This window comes from Phyllostomus discolor, chromosome 4 (assembly GCF_004126475.2).
Source record: "Phyllostomus discolor isolate MPI-MPIP mPhyDis1 chromosome 4, mPhyDis1.pri.v3, whole genome shotgun sequence".
NCBI lineage: Eukaryota > Metazoa > Chordata > Mammalia > Chiroptera > Phyllostomidae > Phyllostomus > Phyllostomus discolor.
In genome coordinates, this window is record NC_040906.2 from 100,872,691 (window position 1) to 100,892,554 (window position 19,864).

General features: G+C 35.8%; 1 protein-coding gene across 3 annotated transcripts in view; it reads left to right on the top strand.

Annotated features, from left to right (window-relative positions):
* THSD7B (thrombospondin type 1 domain containing 7B) overlaps window positions 1–19,864 on the top strand; it is a 903,223-nt gene that overhangs the window by 657,400 nt on the left and 225,959 nt on the right. For all 3 annotated transcript variants that reach the window (XM_036023677.1, XM_036023678.1, XM_028509548.2), the window contains exon 15: window positions 19,389–19,567. In XM_036023677.1, the coding sequence (XP_035879570.1) occupies window positions 19,389–19,567 (179 nt within the window). The remainder of the gene's footprint in view (window positions 1–19,388; window positions 19,568–19,864) is intronic.

The window sequence follows — 19,864 nt, forward strand, 5'->3', positions numbered from 1 at the left end:
ACTTGGGAAGATCTTTAGTTTAAGTCTAGATGTAGCTTCCTCTATTCATTGGTTCCAATTTAACTTTATTCCATTCGTTAACCTGAAAATAAAAGGCCAAAGTGAGAGGCAACAATCATTTACTTGACATGAAAAAAGAGAGAGAGAGAGAGCTATTCAGGAAGCACTGACTCAGGCAGAAGCCTAGATATTATTCCAGTTAGGAGACAAAAGCAAAGGTTATTTATAGGTATGCTAAATACTGATGCTAACGCTGAACAATATTTTTCATTTTTAGTCCAGTTGCCATATGAGTTTTGTAGTCCTAATACTTCCTTTTTTGTTATCCTTGCAAATAATTCTTTGGATAACAAGGTTGCTTTAGGCCCAGTTAAAAGGTCCCTTTGCCCAATGTTAACATTCTAGAGCAGAAGTAGCAAACACAAGGCCCAGACCCAGGCTTTCATCTTGTTTTATCTGTCCTGGCACCTTGTTTCTACCCAGCAGCAGCGCCAAACTTTCATTTAACTGTTAAGCAGTAGTTACAATTATACAGTCCTAAAATTACATTCAGCCCTTTGTAGGCAACCATGAGGCTGATGTGACCCCTGGTGAAAATGAGTTGGACACCCTTGTTCTAGACATTTGAGGCAGAAGACGTGCTGTGGCTCCATTTTGAAGTGATTCCATATACAATGTCTGTCCACAAAATATCCAGCCAGTGTTAATAAAGCAAGAATGGTTTGTGCTACATTGATGTGACCTAGCAGCCAAGGAAAGAGGTCTGGAATGAACATGCAAAAACAACTGTGACTTTACTTTACTAGTATGTGGGGGCAGTAGATATCATTGAGTGAGCATGATTCAGAAGGCTGCAGCTATGGGCAACTGGTGATTGACAGCTTCATCAAAACATCGCTCCCACTCAAGCATCACATCTCATAAAGAGTTTTTTGGCAACACGTCAAATCACCCAGGTGATTCAGCCCCCCTTTAGCCCAGATTTGACACCCTGAGACTTCTATTTTTTCACAAAACTAATGTCACCTTTGAAAGGGAAGAAAGTTCAGGCCATTCATGAAAATCAGGAAAATACGACAGGGAAGCTGATGGCGATTGGGAGAATTGTGTGAAGTCCTAAGGTGCCTACTGTGAAGGGAACTAAGGCATCATTGTCCTATGTACAATGTTTCTTGTATCTTGTATCTTCTTCAATAAAGGTCTCTCTTTTTCATATTACATGATTGGATATTTCCTGGACAGACTATAATATATAACAAATTAAAAACAAATCTAAAATATTGTTTTCTTAAGAGCATTTCAAAACTCTGAAAATATATGTAATTCCTCTGCATTTATGAATTTGGCTAAATATCCAGAGTGTATTGTAGTCTGACTCATGTGTAATTTCTAGTCCCTTCCTTATTGTGCTCTCTTTTCTCCTGTATGTTACCATTTGACAATAAGCACTTAAATGATAGCAAAAGAAACATGATGTTCCAATGTCACTTTCATCTACACAGTTCCTGTCCTATGCTGCAATCATACTGGATTTTTTCCCTCTCTTCCCTGTGCACCTTCTGTCCTTGCATAACTCCATTCCTTCACCTACATTCGTCTCTCAGTCACTGTCTTTTTTTCTCTTTAAGCTGAACTTTTCTACTATACTTTTGAGCCCTTAAACAAGACAGTTTCTTCAGTTTTTCAAAGAGCACTTTTTTCCAATTTTTCCATCAGTCTGGTTGGTTGTACATTCTCACAGAAATGCAGTCAGACTTCTATGCAGAGCATGATTTATATTAGACTTTATCTCTTTGTAAGTTTTTTCTCCTCTTTAAAATTATGAGCCTCCACTTATTAGCTCATGTTCATGAATTCAGGATGTATTTATTAAACACCTACCTATGTGCCAAGCACTATGACACACCTATGAGTATGTAGTGTCAGTCAAAACATATGGGATCCTTGAACTTGGAGCTTGCAGTGTGATAGTTGAGAGAGATCTTAAGAAAATACATACACAGAATATATAATGTATAAATTTTCTTAAGTGCTATGATAAAAAGGATCAGGGCACTGTGAAAGAATAACAAGCGGGGATCACTCAGATTAGAGAATCAGAGCAGGCCACTCACTCTAGGGATCTAAAAAGTGAAGGCTGAGTAGGTGAATAATAGGGAAGGAACGTATCTTCAGCCAGAGTGGATACTTCAATGATGTCTCTTGAATAAACGGAAGTACAATATTCCCAATATTATATTCTCCCACTTTCCTGAGACCATGTTAATAGTACTTTTGTGTAGGTTTTGTTTTATACCATCTCAAATACTTCTTGGTAGATGAAATTTACATTAAAATAAACAATATGCATAATTTTTATAGTAAGTCTTAATGCATTGTTATTTTGTGGTTTAAAAAAAATCCTGCCAGGTAGCCCCATTGGTTAGAGTATTGTTCTGATATGCCAAGGTTGTGGGTTTGATTGCCAGTAGGCACATATAAGGATAAACCAATGATTGCATTAGTAGGTGGAACAACAAATCTCTCTCCCCACTTTCCCGCTCCCTCTCCCTCTACCCTTTTCCTCTTTCTCTTTTGCTTCCTTTCTCTCACTCTCTTAGATTGGTAAATTTTTTTAAAAATCCCGAAATCCGTTTTTTTAGGAACAGCTATAAAATTCTGTTATCTCCTATTCTGAGTATAGATGTCCAGTTGCCTTTTGGGTACCATATTGTAGAAATGTGTTTTTCTCTGTATTATCTTTCATATAATAATAAGTTGCAGATTTTTATTATTATTCTAGCTTTTTTATTTATTATTCTAGCTTTTTAAACACTCTAAATCTTGATTCTGACATATAACATATTAGTGATAACTCTCAGCTTTATATCATGCCAAAATTTGATGAGCATGCCATCTGTGTCTTTATCTTAAATCCTTAATCAAAATGTTGAATGAAAAAGACCAAGCATTCCCCCTCACCATTCAGCTACATGGAGACATACTGATCCATTAATCAACTTTGTTTGGGTAACTATAAAAATCCATCTTGGTCCCTATAATTGTTTATGAGGGTATGAGGAGAGAGCTTTTACCAGATTAATTTCTACCCATAACACCCTCTTCTCTCTTCTCAACCAATCTAGTAAATGCATGAGACATAAATTATATCACTTTCTCTGAAATTGATCTCAATAATCCCATTTTGATACTTTTTACCCACTTCTTTATTAAAATATTCACAAGCTTTTTAATAGTATGTTCATGGATCATTTTGTCAGAATTGGGCATTGGCATAGCTTTGTGATAACCTCCCATTAGAACTTTCCCTCTGGCTAGGCCTAGCCCTCACCCTCCTGGGCAAAGGTAAGGTCTCAATGCCTTGAAACCCAGGCCAAGTTACATATCACCTAGAGAGTGAGTCCTTTAACAGCAGATAGTTCCTTTGAGGTGAGTGATGCTGTTCAGTAGGCAGACAGGGCCATGTGGGGATGTAACTGCAGAATGTATTTCCTACACTGATTTGACCTCAGTCTTGCTTTACTGTGTTTATTTTCCATATTCTGTATGTTGGTTTACAGATAACAGTGGTTACAATGATTATTCTTCAATTTCTATTCAATTACTTTCTCCTTACAAGGACTTGGGCCTCATCTACTTTTGATTCTAGTCATGTTTTCAGTTTTGTATTTTTTCCTGTACATTTTTTCTCCCTTTTCTTCAGGTTAGCCTTCAAAACCTACAGTTCACATCATCTGCAAAAACAGGTTTCTTGTTATCTCTCCTACTAGAACTTAATTGTTTGCCTATAGGTCTGTTGTAATTCACAGCCTGAAAAACTTAATTTTGTTCTTCATTACTGTCTATACTGCAAACACTTTATTCTCTATCCCCTTCTTTCTCTTCTTTATCAAAGACTTCTAGAAAAAAAACTACTAATACTATAATATCACCTATATTTACCCCAAGTCCCTTAACCTCATACGTAAGTCTAAGTCCCAGGAACTACTTTCTAGATTTGCCATCAGTTATATTCCTTCCCACTCATATCATCAATGTCAGTAACCATCAAGTTATTTCGTGAATTTTGACAGGTTTTTCTTGGATAATGGAGTTATGCTTGGGGAAGGTGAGGGACAAAATATTGACTTTTGAGTGTATGCTATGTGTTAGGCACTCTGGGAGGGTTTTGGTTATGTTCTTCTATTAAACATGTGTTTAATAGGGCTGGAATGTCGGGGCCCACAGCCCAGTCTTGATGTAGTATCACACTGAAATATTTAATATTTTTCAAATTCTTGAAATGATACAAAGGATTGGGAGGATGGATTACCATGCCAAATACATTAAACACACTGTTTTTCTCATTGTTGTTCCACCAAATGTCCATTGCAGTCTTTGAGCAGGAGAGAAATAACAAGAGTTATCTAAAAGGTCATAGTAATTGTTTTCTGGGCCCTTGTGTTTTATGTCTCAAGTTGAACAAAATTCCTTTGGAAATTTTTTCTATTGAGTGCCTGATCAAACCAATGCATTACTAGGCTATTTTTAATTTCCAAGGATGAGAACAAACTGAAGTAACCTCAGATACTAGGTCCCATTGCTGGGTACATGTGGAGCTAAGGAAGCCAAGAGAGCCTCCTTCCTCTCCGGAGGAAATGCATCATGGCTCCTGGCCCTACCCTGTGTTTCCTGTGCCCACAGTGTGATTTTGCTCTTCTCGAGACTGAGTCTTTTGGTCTCGAGTCTTGCTTGACAGCCTAGCCTTCCCCTTCTTCCCAGTCTATACCACTTTCTCTCTGCCTGACATTTAAAATTCCTGGAGAGAGGATCTAACTGAGTTTTTGCATGCGCTCATCTTTAGTCCCTGGATTAAAAATAAAAGAAGGATGTTCTTCTTTTATTGCATAATTTTCCTTTTACTCTGTATCCCCAATCCTATTAACTTTTCTCATATTTAATTTAAAACCTTCCAATCTTTGCATCTGTTCATATAAAGCATGTGTATTCTAAAAGTATAAATACCTAGTTATTTTTATTGTGCTTTAAAATAATGTATTTTGTTTCTTCACTTTTATTGCAGTACCGTTGGCAAGTAAGTCATATATATGTAAGTGTGCAATTTGATGACTTGATCCCTGTAAAGTGATCACCACAATCAAGCTACTTAATATATCCATGTAATTAGCACTTTGTGTGTATGTGTGTTAAGAACAATTCAGATGTACCTTCGTAATAATTTTAAGTATATAATATGGTATTGTAGGCTTTATGCTATTCTGTAGATCTCCAGAGCTTATTCATCTTGTACAACTGAAACTCTGTACCCTTTATGCCAACATCTTCCCATTTTCTCCAACCCTAACCTCTGGCAACCACCATTCTACCGGGCACTTCTAAGAGTTCAACTATTTTATATCCCACATATAAGTGAAATCATGCAGTGTTTTTCATTATGTGTCTGGCTTACTTTACTTAGCATAACATCCTTTGAGTTCATCCAGATTGTTGCAGATGGCAAGATTTCCTTCTTTCCTAAGACTGAGTAATAGTCCAGCGTGTGTACGTGTGTGTGCACGTGCCCATGTTGAAAACAATGCTGCAGTGAGAGTACAGATATATCATGGACATAGGTTATAACCATAGTGCTCCTTTGCTTATAACCTGTGGTGGGACTGCTGGATCATAAAGTAATTCTACTTTTAATTTTTTTCCTGATAAATAATGATAGCTAACATTGATTATTTACAATATGTTATACTGTTCTCTAAATACTCTGCCTCTTTCTGGTAACTCATTTTATTCTTCCACCAACAGGATTAGTTGCATATTATTTTCATTCTCATGTTATATAAAAGTAACAGAGAAGTTAAGGAACTTGCATAAGTTTTACCAACTGGGAATGACAGACTTTGTTTCCTCATCCATTTAATTTGGTTCTAGAGTGTGTCACTTAATAGATTAACTACTTCTGTTCTTCTGCGTGTAGACTAGTTTGGGGGGGAACTGCAAAGTATTCCATCTTTTACATGTATTTAGCATTTTACATTTCTTTGTCAATAGTGATAAATTATGCAAGCTTCATTCAAGTCTTGGCCAGTCAACTAAGGATGTTGTAAATAGTCCAATAATGGCATCAAGTGCGGCAGCATGATCAGCAGGTAGCTGGTAGTATAGTTTCAGTATAGTTTAACAGAAAAACAAATACTAAGAATAAGGTTATTAACCAAAAAGGGGGAAATATACCAAAGTATTAATAATCGATAGCCTTTCAATGGTGAGAAGGTTTTCTTCCAACACTTTCCCCTTTTTACTTACATTTTCTGTATCTCTACACATAGAATTGTACTGTTAAAAGCCCTCAGATTCTGAGTTTCAATGTGGATTTAAAGCCAGTGCCAAATTTTTGGCTTTGTGGTCTGCATATTTTATCCCTGAATTTTGAATAATCTAAATATGAATTGATTTTCACTTGATCATTTACAATAGCTCCAAAACAAAAAAATGCACATTCTAAAATAGCTTACTTGGCACTATATCAATTCTCTTGAATGATAAGACTTGCAGATTTTATCTCATCTCTTTTTCTGAGTCATCCTTTGGGATATGGGAAGGATGAGTATGGTACATTTTAACTACAGATGGAATAATTTATTACTTTCCTAGATCAAAGCTGTACTTTAAATACACACAGCTATAACCCTGGTCAGTGTGGCTCAGTTGGTTGAAGTGTCATCCTGTAGACTGAAAGGTTGCAAGTTCAATTCCTGGTCAGGGCACATACCAGGTTGTAGGTTTGATCCTTGGTCAGGCTGCATATGAGAAGGCAACCAATCTCTCTCTCTCTCTCTCTCAAAACAATGAAAAAATATCCTCAGATAAGGATAAAAAAATAAAAATAAAATAAAATATACACAGCTATAGCCTCAGCTTCCTAAACTGATGAGGATTGTAAAGAGATCCCTTTAAAGGTAAAGTGGTTGTATAGATAGAGCATAAAGTAAAACAAAGATGTCTTGAATGCTTCCTAATTGTATCTGCAATTTGTGAACTTGTTACCACATGCTGAGCATTATGAAGTTGCAGAATTCAGGTACCCTAATACAATGGAGAGATATGGATGCAACAGATTATGGAAGTCCTGGTCAACAATGTCAAAGAGCTTGGACTTTAAAATAGGATCAAGATGAGGAATATGGAAGGAGGGAGATTATTGGTTAGGAGTGTGAGGTGGGAGGGATAATAATAATAATTTTAATGTAAGTATATTTTAAGGTCTTTTGACCTGATTTTCATCTTTAGTAACTCCCAAGCTACATTTTGTTTAATATTTTATATATGCTTGCTCAAATTAGCATGGGACTATTAATTGCCATATATCATTACTTGCTCCATGTGTTTGATCAACAAATAGACAAAAATTCACAAGAGTGCTCTGCCCATCTGCACGTGCCACACAAGTTTTGGCCTTGAGGAGAAAGCAGCATTCTTTTTCTTTTTTAAGTATATTTTATTGATTATGCTATTACAGTTTTCCCAGTTTCTTCTCCCCTTTATCCACCCTCTGCCCTGTACCTCTCCCCTGCCCTACAACATTCCTCCCCCTTAGTTCATGTCCATAGATCATACATGTAAGTTCTTTGGATTCTGTTTCCTATTCTATTCTTAACCTCCCCCTGTCTATTTTATGCCTACCAATCATGCTTCTTATTCCCTGTACCTTCCCTCTCCCCCTCCCCACTGTTAACCCTCCATGTGATCTCCATTACTCTGGTTCTATTCCTGTTTTAGTTTGCTTAGTTTTTGTTTTATAGGTTCAGTTGTTGATAGTTATAAATTTGTTGTCATTTTACTATTTGTAGTTATTGATCTTCTATTTCTTAGATAAGTCCCTTTAACATTTTATATAATAAGGACTTGGTAATGATGAACTCCTTTAACTTTACTTTATCTGTCCTTCCCATTCTAAATGATAGAGAAAGCAGCATTCTTGAAAAGACTCAAGATATGTTGGGTCTTCTCCTCCATGGGATTTCTCAATCTGGGAGTGTCTTCATACCTGTCATCCCCATCTTATACACTGAAGATAATGTTATACCTTTTCTTTTGGAGAATTATAATGGTACCAACAATGGCTAACTCTTTGTTTCAGACCCTGTAACCTACAAATATTTGAAGTAGGTGTAATAATTATCTCCATTTTGCAGACAAAGATAGCAAGGCTTGAAAATGTTCAAAGATAGACACTAACTAATACCATGTAATGTAATTGCATGGTATTAGTGTCTAACTAATACTGTAATAAGCATTCTGGCTGACTTCAAACTTAGGCCTCTGTGTTTCTAAGTACTGCTATCAGCCACCAGGGCACCATGCTTCTTTAACACCAACAGAGTACTTACTGAGTGATTGCTGTGTGCTCAGCACTGCTCAGTGCTCTTCATTTTATCCTTGTAATAATTTTATGCAGTCAGTACTACTATCATCCCTACTTTATATATCAGAATTTGCAAATGTATTCTGTAAACGTCCAAATAATTAATATTTTAAACTTTGTGGGTCATACTGTCTCTTCTACAATGTCACCTCTGCTCTTGTAGTGTTAAATCCACCATAGACAATGCTAAAATAAATGGGTGTGGCTCTATTCTAACAAAACTATATTTACAAAAACAGGTAGAGGCTGGAATTGACCTGCAGGTCATAATTTGCCAGTCTTTGTTATAGATAATAAAGTGAAAGCTTAGAGGATTTAGGCAGATCTTGAGGTAAAATGTAGGCCTAGGTCAGCTTAACATCAAAGTCCAGATTCTCATCCATTTGTTATATTGTCTTCCTTATCATAGTTTTCATGTCTCTCATTAATGGGTTGAATTATGTTCCCCCAAAAGATATGTTTGAGTCTTGACACCCACTACATGTGAATGTGACTTTATTTGCAAATGGGATATTTGCAGATATAATGAAGTTAAGGAACTCAAAATGAGATCATCCTGGATTTAGGGTGGGTTCTAAATCCTATGACAGGCATCTCTCTAAGAGGAAGGATAGGGATATTGGATATTTGAGATACAGAGGCATGTGTGAAGAAAAGACAGAAACTGGCCTTATGCTGCCACAAGCCAAGGAAACCAGGAGCCACCAGAAACTGGAAGACCAAGGTAGCGTTTTCTCCTATAGACTTCAGAGGGAGCAGAGCCCTATTAACACCTTATTTCAGACTCCTGGCCTCCAGAACAATGAGAAAATAAATTTTTATCATTTGAAATCACCAAGTTTGTGGCAATATGTTATGACAGCCCTAGGACACTAAAAAACTCTCCCCTCCTTTTTTTTGTTCCCCTTTTCAAGGGCTATTTCTGGTTGCTATTGAGACTTTTTCCTGATTGAAAAGGTTCTCCCTTTTTTGTGAATTGAAATTATCCATATCCACTGTTCCTTGATGCTGTTAGTGTAATTAGGAGATTGCTGGCTTCCAATTTTCATGAGGAAAATAAGTATCTCATCCTTCCTGCAATTTTTGTTCCGTTAGCAGGTATATGATTAAATATCCACAAATAAAATCTAAGAAACCTGTTTGGCTACAGAAGACAAGAGAAGCCTAAGTATAAGTCTCTGGATTAGCGGATACACAATCCATTAGGAAAGAAATTTATTGGTAAATGAAACAAATTCACCATTACCAGCACACAGTATAAATCAAGCCTGGGAGTCATATTTAATTTTACACCTTGGCAGTATTTCAGAGGTTTTTACAGTAACTTGGAAGGAGTTAATGGACTGTGAATTCATTCCAGTACATTGATTTCTGCATTAGCTCAGTGAAAGATGTAGTTCTTTGGCAAAAGCAAACTTTTGCAGGTAAATTTTTTTCATCGTGTAATCCATAATTTAGAATTTATAATAACAGCTTGTTTTATTGTTCATGAATACAAATCATTGTTGGGTTGGCCCAACATTCCAGCAAATAAAAAAAAATAAAGTTTCATCTCTGAAGTGTGTCCCATGCAACCAAATCACTGTATGAGCTTCATTCCGTGCAACAGAGTTTGGAGGAGGTTGGCTGTGACTGAAGGATGTTTTCATCTGCCTTGTTCTAGGAAGCCATTTGTTCCAGGTATTTTTGATGTCTCTTATTGCCGCCTTTAGGGGTTTTCTTAAATGCTGGTGTTAGTAATATGGAGAGTACTTACGGCAGTAGAACACAATCCACTTAATGAAGCTTAAGCTCTAGGAATTCTCTCTTGCATGGACATCTTCCAAGTGGAGGTTACTAACTAGACTTCTTGTAGATCCTTTCATGTGATGAGCAGGGCAAGCCCTGGCCAACAGGTCTCTGTATCTTCCGTCTTTCCTTGCAACACAAGCAGCACGCCCCCATCTGTTTTTATATTGGAATTACAAGTAACATTTGTGCATTGCTTTAGTTGGAGGAGAAATCTTTACTTTAGACATTTAGACTATCACTCTAAGGGACAGTAAAGGACTGCAAAGGAGCATTTCATCTGAAGAAACCCCACTACACAATTGACGCCATCCTCACATGAGGACCCAGGCATTCCCAGATCCTCCATATTTTCAAGAGAAGCGAGAAATGTTTATTTTCATATGAAACCCCCAAATATGGAGCTCTTGGCCTCAAAATAAATATAAAAGGTGTGCCAAAAGTAGATTTTTCTCTTGTGAGTATGTGGAACACTTTATTATTTTAATATTTTTTAATTATTGTGTAATTTTCCACATGAACAACTGTAAAACTACTGTTTCCCACTGTGTATAAATAAACATGAAAATAAGTAAGCAGGTAGACAATAAATACATCCAATATGCTGGCCCAATATAATATCTGGATTCAGGTCAAGCTTCCTTTAGGACCTCTGAGATGCAATGAAAAGGACAAAGACACTGATTCTAAGCTTATATATTTCAGAATCTCATGGGATGCTTAGAAACATCTATTGACTCACAAATTGGTTATTGCTCATTTTTAGAATTAGGTATATTAAACCTGCCTCAACAGTTGGCAAATGAAGTTGCTATTTATTTATTATTAAAATGTTTTATTGTTTACACTATTACCATTGTCCCACTATTTTCTCCTTTGCCCCCCTCTACACATCCCACTCCCCACCCCCACAGTCAATCCCCACATTATTGTCCATGTTCATGGGTCATGTATATATGTTCTTGGACTAATCCCTTCCCCTTCTTTCAACCAGTCCCCACCTCCCCCCTATTTAAAGAGTTAGTTCACTCGTCATTCTGATGATAGTAGGTTCCTTTTAGACAGTATATTAGACATATGTGTATATCATAGCTAGTTAATTATAAGTCATATTCTATCATGTTTTATTATTTTTAAAATATATATGTTATATATAATTGCAATATATAAAAATATATTTGTAATATTTATGTATATATACATTATAAGTATATGTATTTACACATAACACATATATTTATGTATATATACAAAATATCACACTTAGTGGTCTTTAAGCCTAAGGCTGAGTCATTAGTTACTTAACTTCTAAGTTTTTCAATTATCTCCTAAGAAAGTGACTTGTTCTCATGCTGTCTTTTCTTCCATTCAATGGCACACCTGAATTAGCATCAGAATTCTCAGTCAATTTTCTAAGCCCTCCAGCATGACATCCCATGCGGCTCCACCTCCCCTAGCCAGTTTTATACTCCTCCTCAACCTCAAATCCCATGCAGATTTCTCTATTGACTCATGAACATTTTAGGTTCATTCTCATCTTCTTAATTTAATTTGTGGTGTCTCTCCTGCCTAGATTGCTATCTACATATCTTTTTTTTTTTTGAGTTCTGCTATGCTTCAGAGGTTATTTATTTTAAGTTAGACTATGATATATTAGAGTTGTAATTTTGGGCATATTAATATAACAGTTGATCAGACATAGAATGGACTAGAACAGATTGGGGTCCTGTAGTCTAGTTAAGGAGTCATTAAAATAAGCCAGGTGAGAGATAATGAGTGTCTGATTTTGGCTGGTGGCAGAGGCAAACTTCGAAAGACAGAGATGGATTTGAACAACAATTGCTTTACTGATCCAGTACAGAAACTCTCATTTGTCAAAGTTATTTCAGCCTCTCATGTACATGGAAGTGACCTGGAATGCAAAATGGCACCCAAATTTGGTAATTATTACCATATAATTTTTCTGCTAAAGCATCTTTATAGAATCATACTCTCTATCAATCACCAGCACTAAAAACAGGATAAGGAAAAAACATTTTTACCTTGCTATGTAGCTCTTAGTAGTGGAAAAATATTAGTATATTATTATGTATGAAAATTTCCATAAACTTCTCATTATATTTTGTTTTTACTGTATTGAAAGGAGATAAAAAGGCAAGTATTATTACATTTTTATTTTTACATGAAGAAACTGAATTATTGAAATTTAAAATTTAATTCCAGATCACATAAGGTTAGACCTTGATTTATAATCCATATTGCCAGTACTTTTTAAAGTAATAAATTATAAATTTTCCTGAAATATATCCATATGTTCATCAACTTTTGCAAAGTCACATTCTAATCTGATGGTGTTACTGTTCAGATTTTGCTAACTGCTGACACAGCTTGATCTTATTTTTTCAGAGCATTACATAAAGACTCTCAAGCTATTCTAAATATTTCATGGAGCATTTTATTTCATCTTCTGAAGATATACTTTACTATGCCAACATCAATCCATGAACTCTGCAATAGGTTATGGTATAGTTCCAAATGCATTCAATAACAGATAATGCAGAGTCTTAGCGGTTGAGTGCCACTAAGAGCACTCAGTCTCCGTGTCCATCTTTCATCAGCTTTGGGTTGACTGGGAGATATATTTCACTCCAGGACTCTGGCTGATGGAGCAGCTACTATCTGGAACATTCCTAGTTCCTAGGCATAGGGAAAGAAAGAGCGTGGCAAATTACAAGAGAAGTAACACGTTCACTTCTGCTCACATTTCATTGGCTAATGCAAATTACAAGATCATACCTAATTTCAAGGGACAAGGAAGTACAATTATACTATGTGTCAAGGACAAAAACCTAAATTATTTGGGGAATAGCACTGACAAATATAAGTCATGCTCTGAGATCAGTTTTCTGAACTTTAAAAGGTAATGTAGATAATGTTCAGTATAGTTTAAGATTTTCTCAGGGCAGGGAGATGTAATGAGAGGACTTCATTCAGGCTCTTATACAGTCCTAAGAATTACTTGGTAATATTGGCTTGCCAACAATCTATATATCTTTGTAGTGTTTCAAATGCCAAGTGTATTATGTGGTTAAAGCACTCAGTCACTTTAATTTTAACAGCATTTATTTGCAGTCATGATGGAAACCACTTAGTACATACAGTTCAGATTGTTCTGTGTATAGTGTTCCATTTGTCCCTAATATCCTCAATAGCTTCTAAGAGAAAAACATGTTTCTTGTGTGCCTGGGGAAACCTGGCACTAGGTTGTTAATGCTGAAACTGTCTCTATGAACAACTGTGGATACCATCTTGATGAAATTGCCTGGACAATTCAATTTAAAAGATCACTTCTTTATATGATTTGGTTGACTGATTACATTTACAGTGATAAATTTAGTTATAGCAAGTGAACCAGGTCAAGCAATTAGTCAAACACCTGTTTTTACCACAAAATATGCCAGTAAATATTTTCACATGAATTACTTAGAAAATTGAAGCCAGAATCCATTTATATCACCTCAAATTGTCATAAAATTTGTATATGTATTCTGTATCATATAATTTAAGTAGTTGATCATACACCATTTTTTTCTCATTAAGAAGACACGAATTTCATTAAGAGCAGGGGCTGATTTTCTACATTGTCACTTCAGCACTCAAGAGAACATTCTGGGGCCATAATAACTACTTTTTTCCTACTTGATAGTGAGCTGGGTAATTATAGTCAAGTCTGGGTTCGAGTTCCCTTTCTATTTCTGACCAGACTATAAAACAAAGCTATTGACCTAGATGACCTTGAATTACATCTAAAATAAAATGCAACAGTAAATTACATGTTTGATTATTAATGAATGTGGTTTATACTTAGATGATGTTATTTTTCTGGTAAATGTAATAAAATTTAATGAATAATTATGCTTCAGAATGTATTTGAGTTTTAGGGAATACAGGCAAATATTTTTTGTCAATATAATTATTTGAATTTTGTGTAACTTCTAAATCAGTGGTATTTCAGGTGACTGATTAGGTTTTAGGTCCAAATAAGGTACTTTGTTATCTGTAGTACCATATCCTGTTTAACATTGGAGAGTCTATGCTGGGAAGGTTTTATACATGCAGTAAAGATAGCTTTCTACTAGTAAATGATATTTTCAAAATATTTCTTTTAAGAACTCAAAATTTTAAAAAGAAGAGATAGTGAAAAGTTAGGTGCTTTCCAACTCTCTCCTCTCAGACTTCACAGAAGCCTAAACAAAGTTGAAACCACCTGTGAGAGATTGTAACTGCTACTCATGGATAGTAGTCCCAGGCCAAAATATGAATTCACCAAAGCAAGCTGGCAACCTCATTAAGGACCTACATTTCCACATACTAAGAGGTTGAGATTTTAAATAAATGTCTAATACTGTCTGTCTTCCCTTGGATACAATGACAAAGCACTGATCTAATTTCTCAAGTTGTCTTTCTTGCAACCATCTCAGAAACATCTGCCCCCATATCTTCCACCTCTTCTAAACAAATGTATAAACTACCCTGATTTTAGTCATCAGATACTTTTTAGTGTGATGCATTATGCCATAAGTAGTAGTACTAAAATGTGTGAATTAAAAGAGTAATCTTTAAACATTGAGAAATGAAAACATTACATTATATTAACTTACAAGTTTCTCCCACATCTTCATTTTGAAGTGGGGAAGAGACAATTAGTATTTTATTCATCTTTTACCTATCTTATTTTTGGCAGTGTGCCTTCATTATTCTAGCAAAGTGTCAATAAATACAGCATGCAATGTATTGTAGGATGTCTGCCATTACTTCACACAGTGGAAAATATAAGTAAAATTAATCTAGGTTATTTCTTTAGATTATTAATTACTATCAATATTTTCTTCTTTCTAATGCTTCAAAACAAGCTGCTGTAGAAGGAAACGTGTTTATACTTGAATGATGGAGGGAGAAAAATGCACAGGAGGTAATATTCTGGGAATATTATCAGTAACTTTGCCTTGTACATAGAGCTGTATTTTTACCTATGTCCATTACACTAACCTAAAGAGCCATATTTGGAGGGTTAGCAACATAGATGGAAAAGTCATTCCAGAACTCTGGGCTTCAGCCTGCATGGGTATGTCATTAAATAAAGTCCTCCAGTTATAATGTAGAGACACTAATCATAGATTTTTTTTAGTTCACCTTTATTCATAATAGCAACAGATACTTTTTGAGTACCTACTATGTTTATTATATAAAATCACAATGTTGGGTATATACTTTATTGATAATTCTGTAATAAATACTTTACACCTAACTTCACATACATAAAGGTAACTAAAATAGAACATGAAAACACCCCAGGTTAAACAATATGATGGTCCAAGCAATGTGTTCTGCATATTAATTGTAATGTATATTTTTTGTAGAAAATCTGCTTCTTTCATAGCAATTGAATTTAGATTTATGAATGTTGCCAGAGAAGCTGTTCTAAGATATATTTTATGTAAATGAGTTTTGAGAATATTACACCGAAGTTCCCATAGTCAGGAATTTGAATTCTCAATTTGCAGGTTAACCTTATATGTAGCCACATTTGATCATATTCTGTTGCCAAAAATTGTAAGTATTGAGTACATGGGTAAAACTAATCCTTTCAATTATGAGATAGGGATAAGAATATGCAGTTATTAGTAGTTTTCACTGTGGGCTTTCCTTTGGGGTATATTCTAGCATAAATATAACTTTCCTGGAAAATAAATGTCACTGTTGCTTAGTCCTGTTGAATTTCAACACTATTTTATGCTCATTGAATTTATGACCTTGACTTTCATGGAGATCCTCTGGGTTTATTTCTTATCAAGAGAAAAAAATAAAACAGTGCTTTAGAGGTTCTCTAATTAAATTCCTTCAATATGCAAATATAGGTAAAAATGAAATCTCATTGAATTAAAAGGCATCTAATACAAAACATGTTTCAACATAGAATCTATATAGTTACTCATATATTTAAAAGTTATTTATATGAGGTCTCCTGGAATTTCATATTTGAAGTATGCATGCTGTGAGAGTTAATTCCACTTAATTACTAGGACTGCTCTTTCCATTCAGTAACAAATGGAATAATTTTGTGACTCAGTTTCTCTGTAAAATTAAGTAATGCCTATAGCCTCTATTTAATGCTATATTTAGCTTTATTATGTAGTCAGTACTGAAATACTCATCAACACTCCATAGAATTACAATTATATTAAACAATACAGAATTAGTCTTTTAACAACTTCAAGTGGAGCAGTGTTTTTTCAACACCAGGAAGATCCTTCCTGATGATTCTTAGATGTTCACAGTACTTTCTCTTGTCAATGAGTTATTTGGAAAATATAAAGTCATTCTAATATTAATCTAAGAGAAATAGAAGTCTAAAATTATTTTTCACATATAATGTGTGTGTGTGTATACAAACACACACACATAGAGGGAGGGGAAATAAAGGACACGAGGTCCTGAAAATGTCTAGGAAGGGATCAAGTGGTGCAATGTGCCTTTAATAGAAAAGTGGCTGCCATTTTCCATTATGATATGAAGAGAGATGATAAATATATGGCACTATATACAGATATAATTATAGGAAATTAAATTAAAGAAGTTCTTTTTCATTTCTTTCAATTTGGGTGGTACAGAGAAGAGGTGAGTTCTTAAAAGTTTGAAGACATGTGGAAAAGTTTTGAAAGAGCTGTAATGAGAAATAGAAGTGAGAAGAAAATGAAGAAGAATCACGAGACAGTATGAGAACTTTGTTGAAGAAAAAGACTACATAGTGTGGTCACCAGTGCATGTTAGCATTTTATTTTCATCTCGGCTTGGTAATTCAGTGTTAAGCTCAGAGTAGGAAATGGTTGGATGATCTAGGTCTGGACTTTTGCCACACTGGCATGGCAGAGGGACAATGGGGCCAGGTGGTCAATTATATTGTCAAGAGAGTGGTTGAAGTAATGAACCAGGAAGGCAGAACTGGCCAGAGAAAGAGAAGCTTTGCATGATGAAAGGCACACCTTTTGCTGGAAAAGTTGGAGTAGTCTATTTGGCCAGATTTCAAGAAAGGCGAGAGGAGAGGACAGGAACAAACAAGTTAGGGATGTGGTTCTCAGCCTAGAGTGCACATTAGACTCCCCTGGGGATCTTTGAACACTGCTAATGCCTAGATCCATCTTCTGAGATTCTGGTCAAATTGGTCTGTAGTGTATCCTGAACAATGGAAATATATTTTACAGTCAAGCTAAAAACCCTTGCTTAGAGTCTCTTGAAAAGAATCTTAAGTTTTTGCAAAGTGGGTGGCACTTTATTTTCAAGGCAATGAAGCATCAGCAAAGATTTTAAAAGAAGTTGCATAAATCATGTATTTTTATCTTTCTTTTTAATTTCTTCACTTTAGTTGGTATAGTTTTAGAAGAGTAACTTTTTATTCAGAGTGACTGAGCAATATTAAAAGAGAATGATTAGGAAAAAGGGAGACTGGTGAAGAGAACATTGCAGTATTCCAGACCAGAAACAGTAAATATCTGGAACCAACGACTGACAAAAGAATTGTAGAGGAGGGGACATATTTAACCTAAGAACTTATTACACCTGTTAATATATTTGTATAAAATAATGGAGAAAGATCTAAGATGACTGAGAGATTTTTTATTTTGGATAATCCATTAGTTTTCAGTTGCTCCATCACCAATTACCACAGACTTTGCTCAAACATTCATTATCTCAGTTCCCAAGGATCAGGAGTACAGGTTTGGCTTCTCCAGATTCTCCGTTTCACTTAAGGCTCTCACCAGGCTGTAATCAATGTGTGGGCTAAGGTCTCAGCAGAGGCTAGATTGAGGAGAGCTTCCCTTCCAAGCTCCTTTGGAATTACTGGCAGAATTCATCTTCATGCACTTCTAGGGCTGAGGCCCTGTTTTCTTGCTGGCTGATAGCCAGAGACTGCCCGTAGGTCCCAGAGGATGCCCTCCATCCCCTGCTATAGGGTGCTCCAGAGGCATGTCATAGAATGGCAGTTCTTGCTTTTTCAAGGCCAGCTAGAGAATCTATCTCCACAAAAACAGCCTAGTCACTATTTTAAGGTTCTTCACCTGATTATCAGGCCCACTCAAGATAGCCTCCCTTCTGATTAACTCAAAATCAACTAATTTGGCACGCGAATTATATCTGTGAGCTCCCCTCCCCTTTGCTGCACACCAGACCTTAATCGTGAGCATGCCAGCCCATTATATTCACAGCTTCTGTACAAATTCAAGGGGAAGAGAGCATACAGGCATGTATATATTATAGTGTATAGCAATCAAATATGTTGCAGTTAATTAAAATGACTAATACAAGAGAGTGAGAATGTTTTAGGAGGAAATTGGTGGCCTTAGTTTTAGATATGCTGAATTTGGGGATAATTGGGCATCCAGTTAGAAAGGATGAGTAGGTGGTCTAGAACTCAGTAGAGGGATCAGAATTGGAAATATATATTTGATAGTGATCATTTGAGGAGATAGTTAAATAGTGAGATTGTCTAGAGAAAGATGATAGCAAGAACTGATCTGAGGGCCAAGTAAAGTCAGAACATTGTATCTGTATTTCAACCCTAATCTCTTGATTCCAGTCCAATATCTCATTAGACTGCCTTTCACTATGCCTCTGTTTTCTTCTTTCAATAATGTCCCATTCTTGCTAATTGGTGATGTGCATCGTGTCCTTCTCCCCACTCCACTCCAAGTCACAGTACCTGGAAGTGAGAATCAAGAGTTTTTATAGTGAAAGCCTCAAAGATCACAGACACCAAGAAAGATTGACTCTATTATATTCCCTGTCTCCAGACCAAATTTTAGGAATGGTGGGGCAGAATCTCCAGTGAGGGGAGATAGTATCATTAGCCCTGAACTGCCTTATTTCTTCTTATCAGAAAGCAGAGCTAACTGTGCACTTTTCCCTGCTTGTTCCATACTAGAATTGTCTATGAAATAAACAGATGTCACAAATTTGGACTGCAGATGTAACACATGTATCTATCTCTGAGAACTTTTGTCTATTTGAGTAGAAAACTCCCAGAGCCCCTGTGGCAGTATTGTTGAGCACTCTGAGCTCCAAGTGAATTTGATCATTACATTTTGATCAGACTTTCTTTCCCTTCTCTTCAACTTCTCCTTTTCAGGTTATATTCAAGAAGAATGTGTCATCCCCTGCCCATTTGATTGCAAGTTAAGCGACTGGTCCAGCTGGGGGTCTTGCAGTTCATCTTGTGGGATTGGAGTGAGAATTAGATCCAAATGGCTGAAAGAAAAACCTTACAATGGAGGTCGCCCATGTCCAAAACTGGATCTCAAGAATCAGGTAAAGTGCATGAAGCAGCAAATAAAAAGCTAAAAAAATTACCCCCTTTATTATTTATTTCCTATTAAAATTGAAGCCATTATCTTGTTACAAGCAGCTCGTGAAAAGTTCTCACAAATTCAGGAGAGGAGTTCAGTGAGCAGAAATTAACATAATACAATTAGTAGTAGAAGTCTTGGCCACTCCTATGTAATGTTGAGTTCAACTTGGTATTATTAGCAGTAATAGTGTTCACAATAATTGGATCACAAAAATTGATCCAATTGATTTTAAATCATCTTGAAGTATAATCTGATT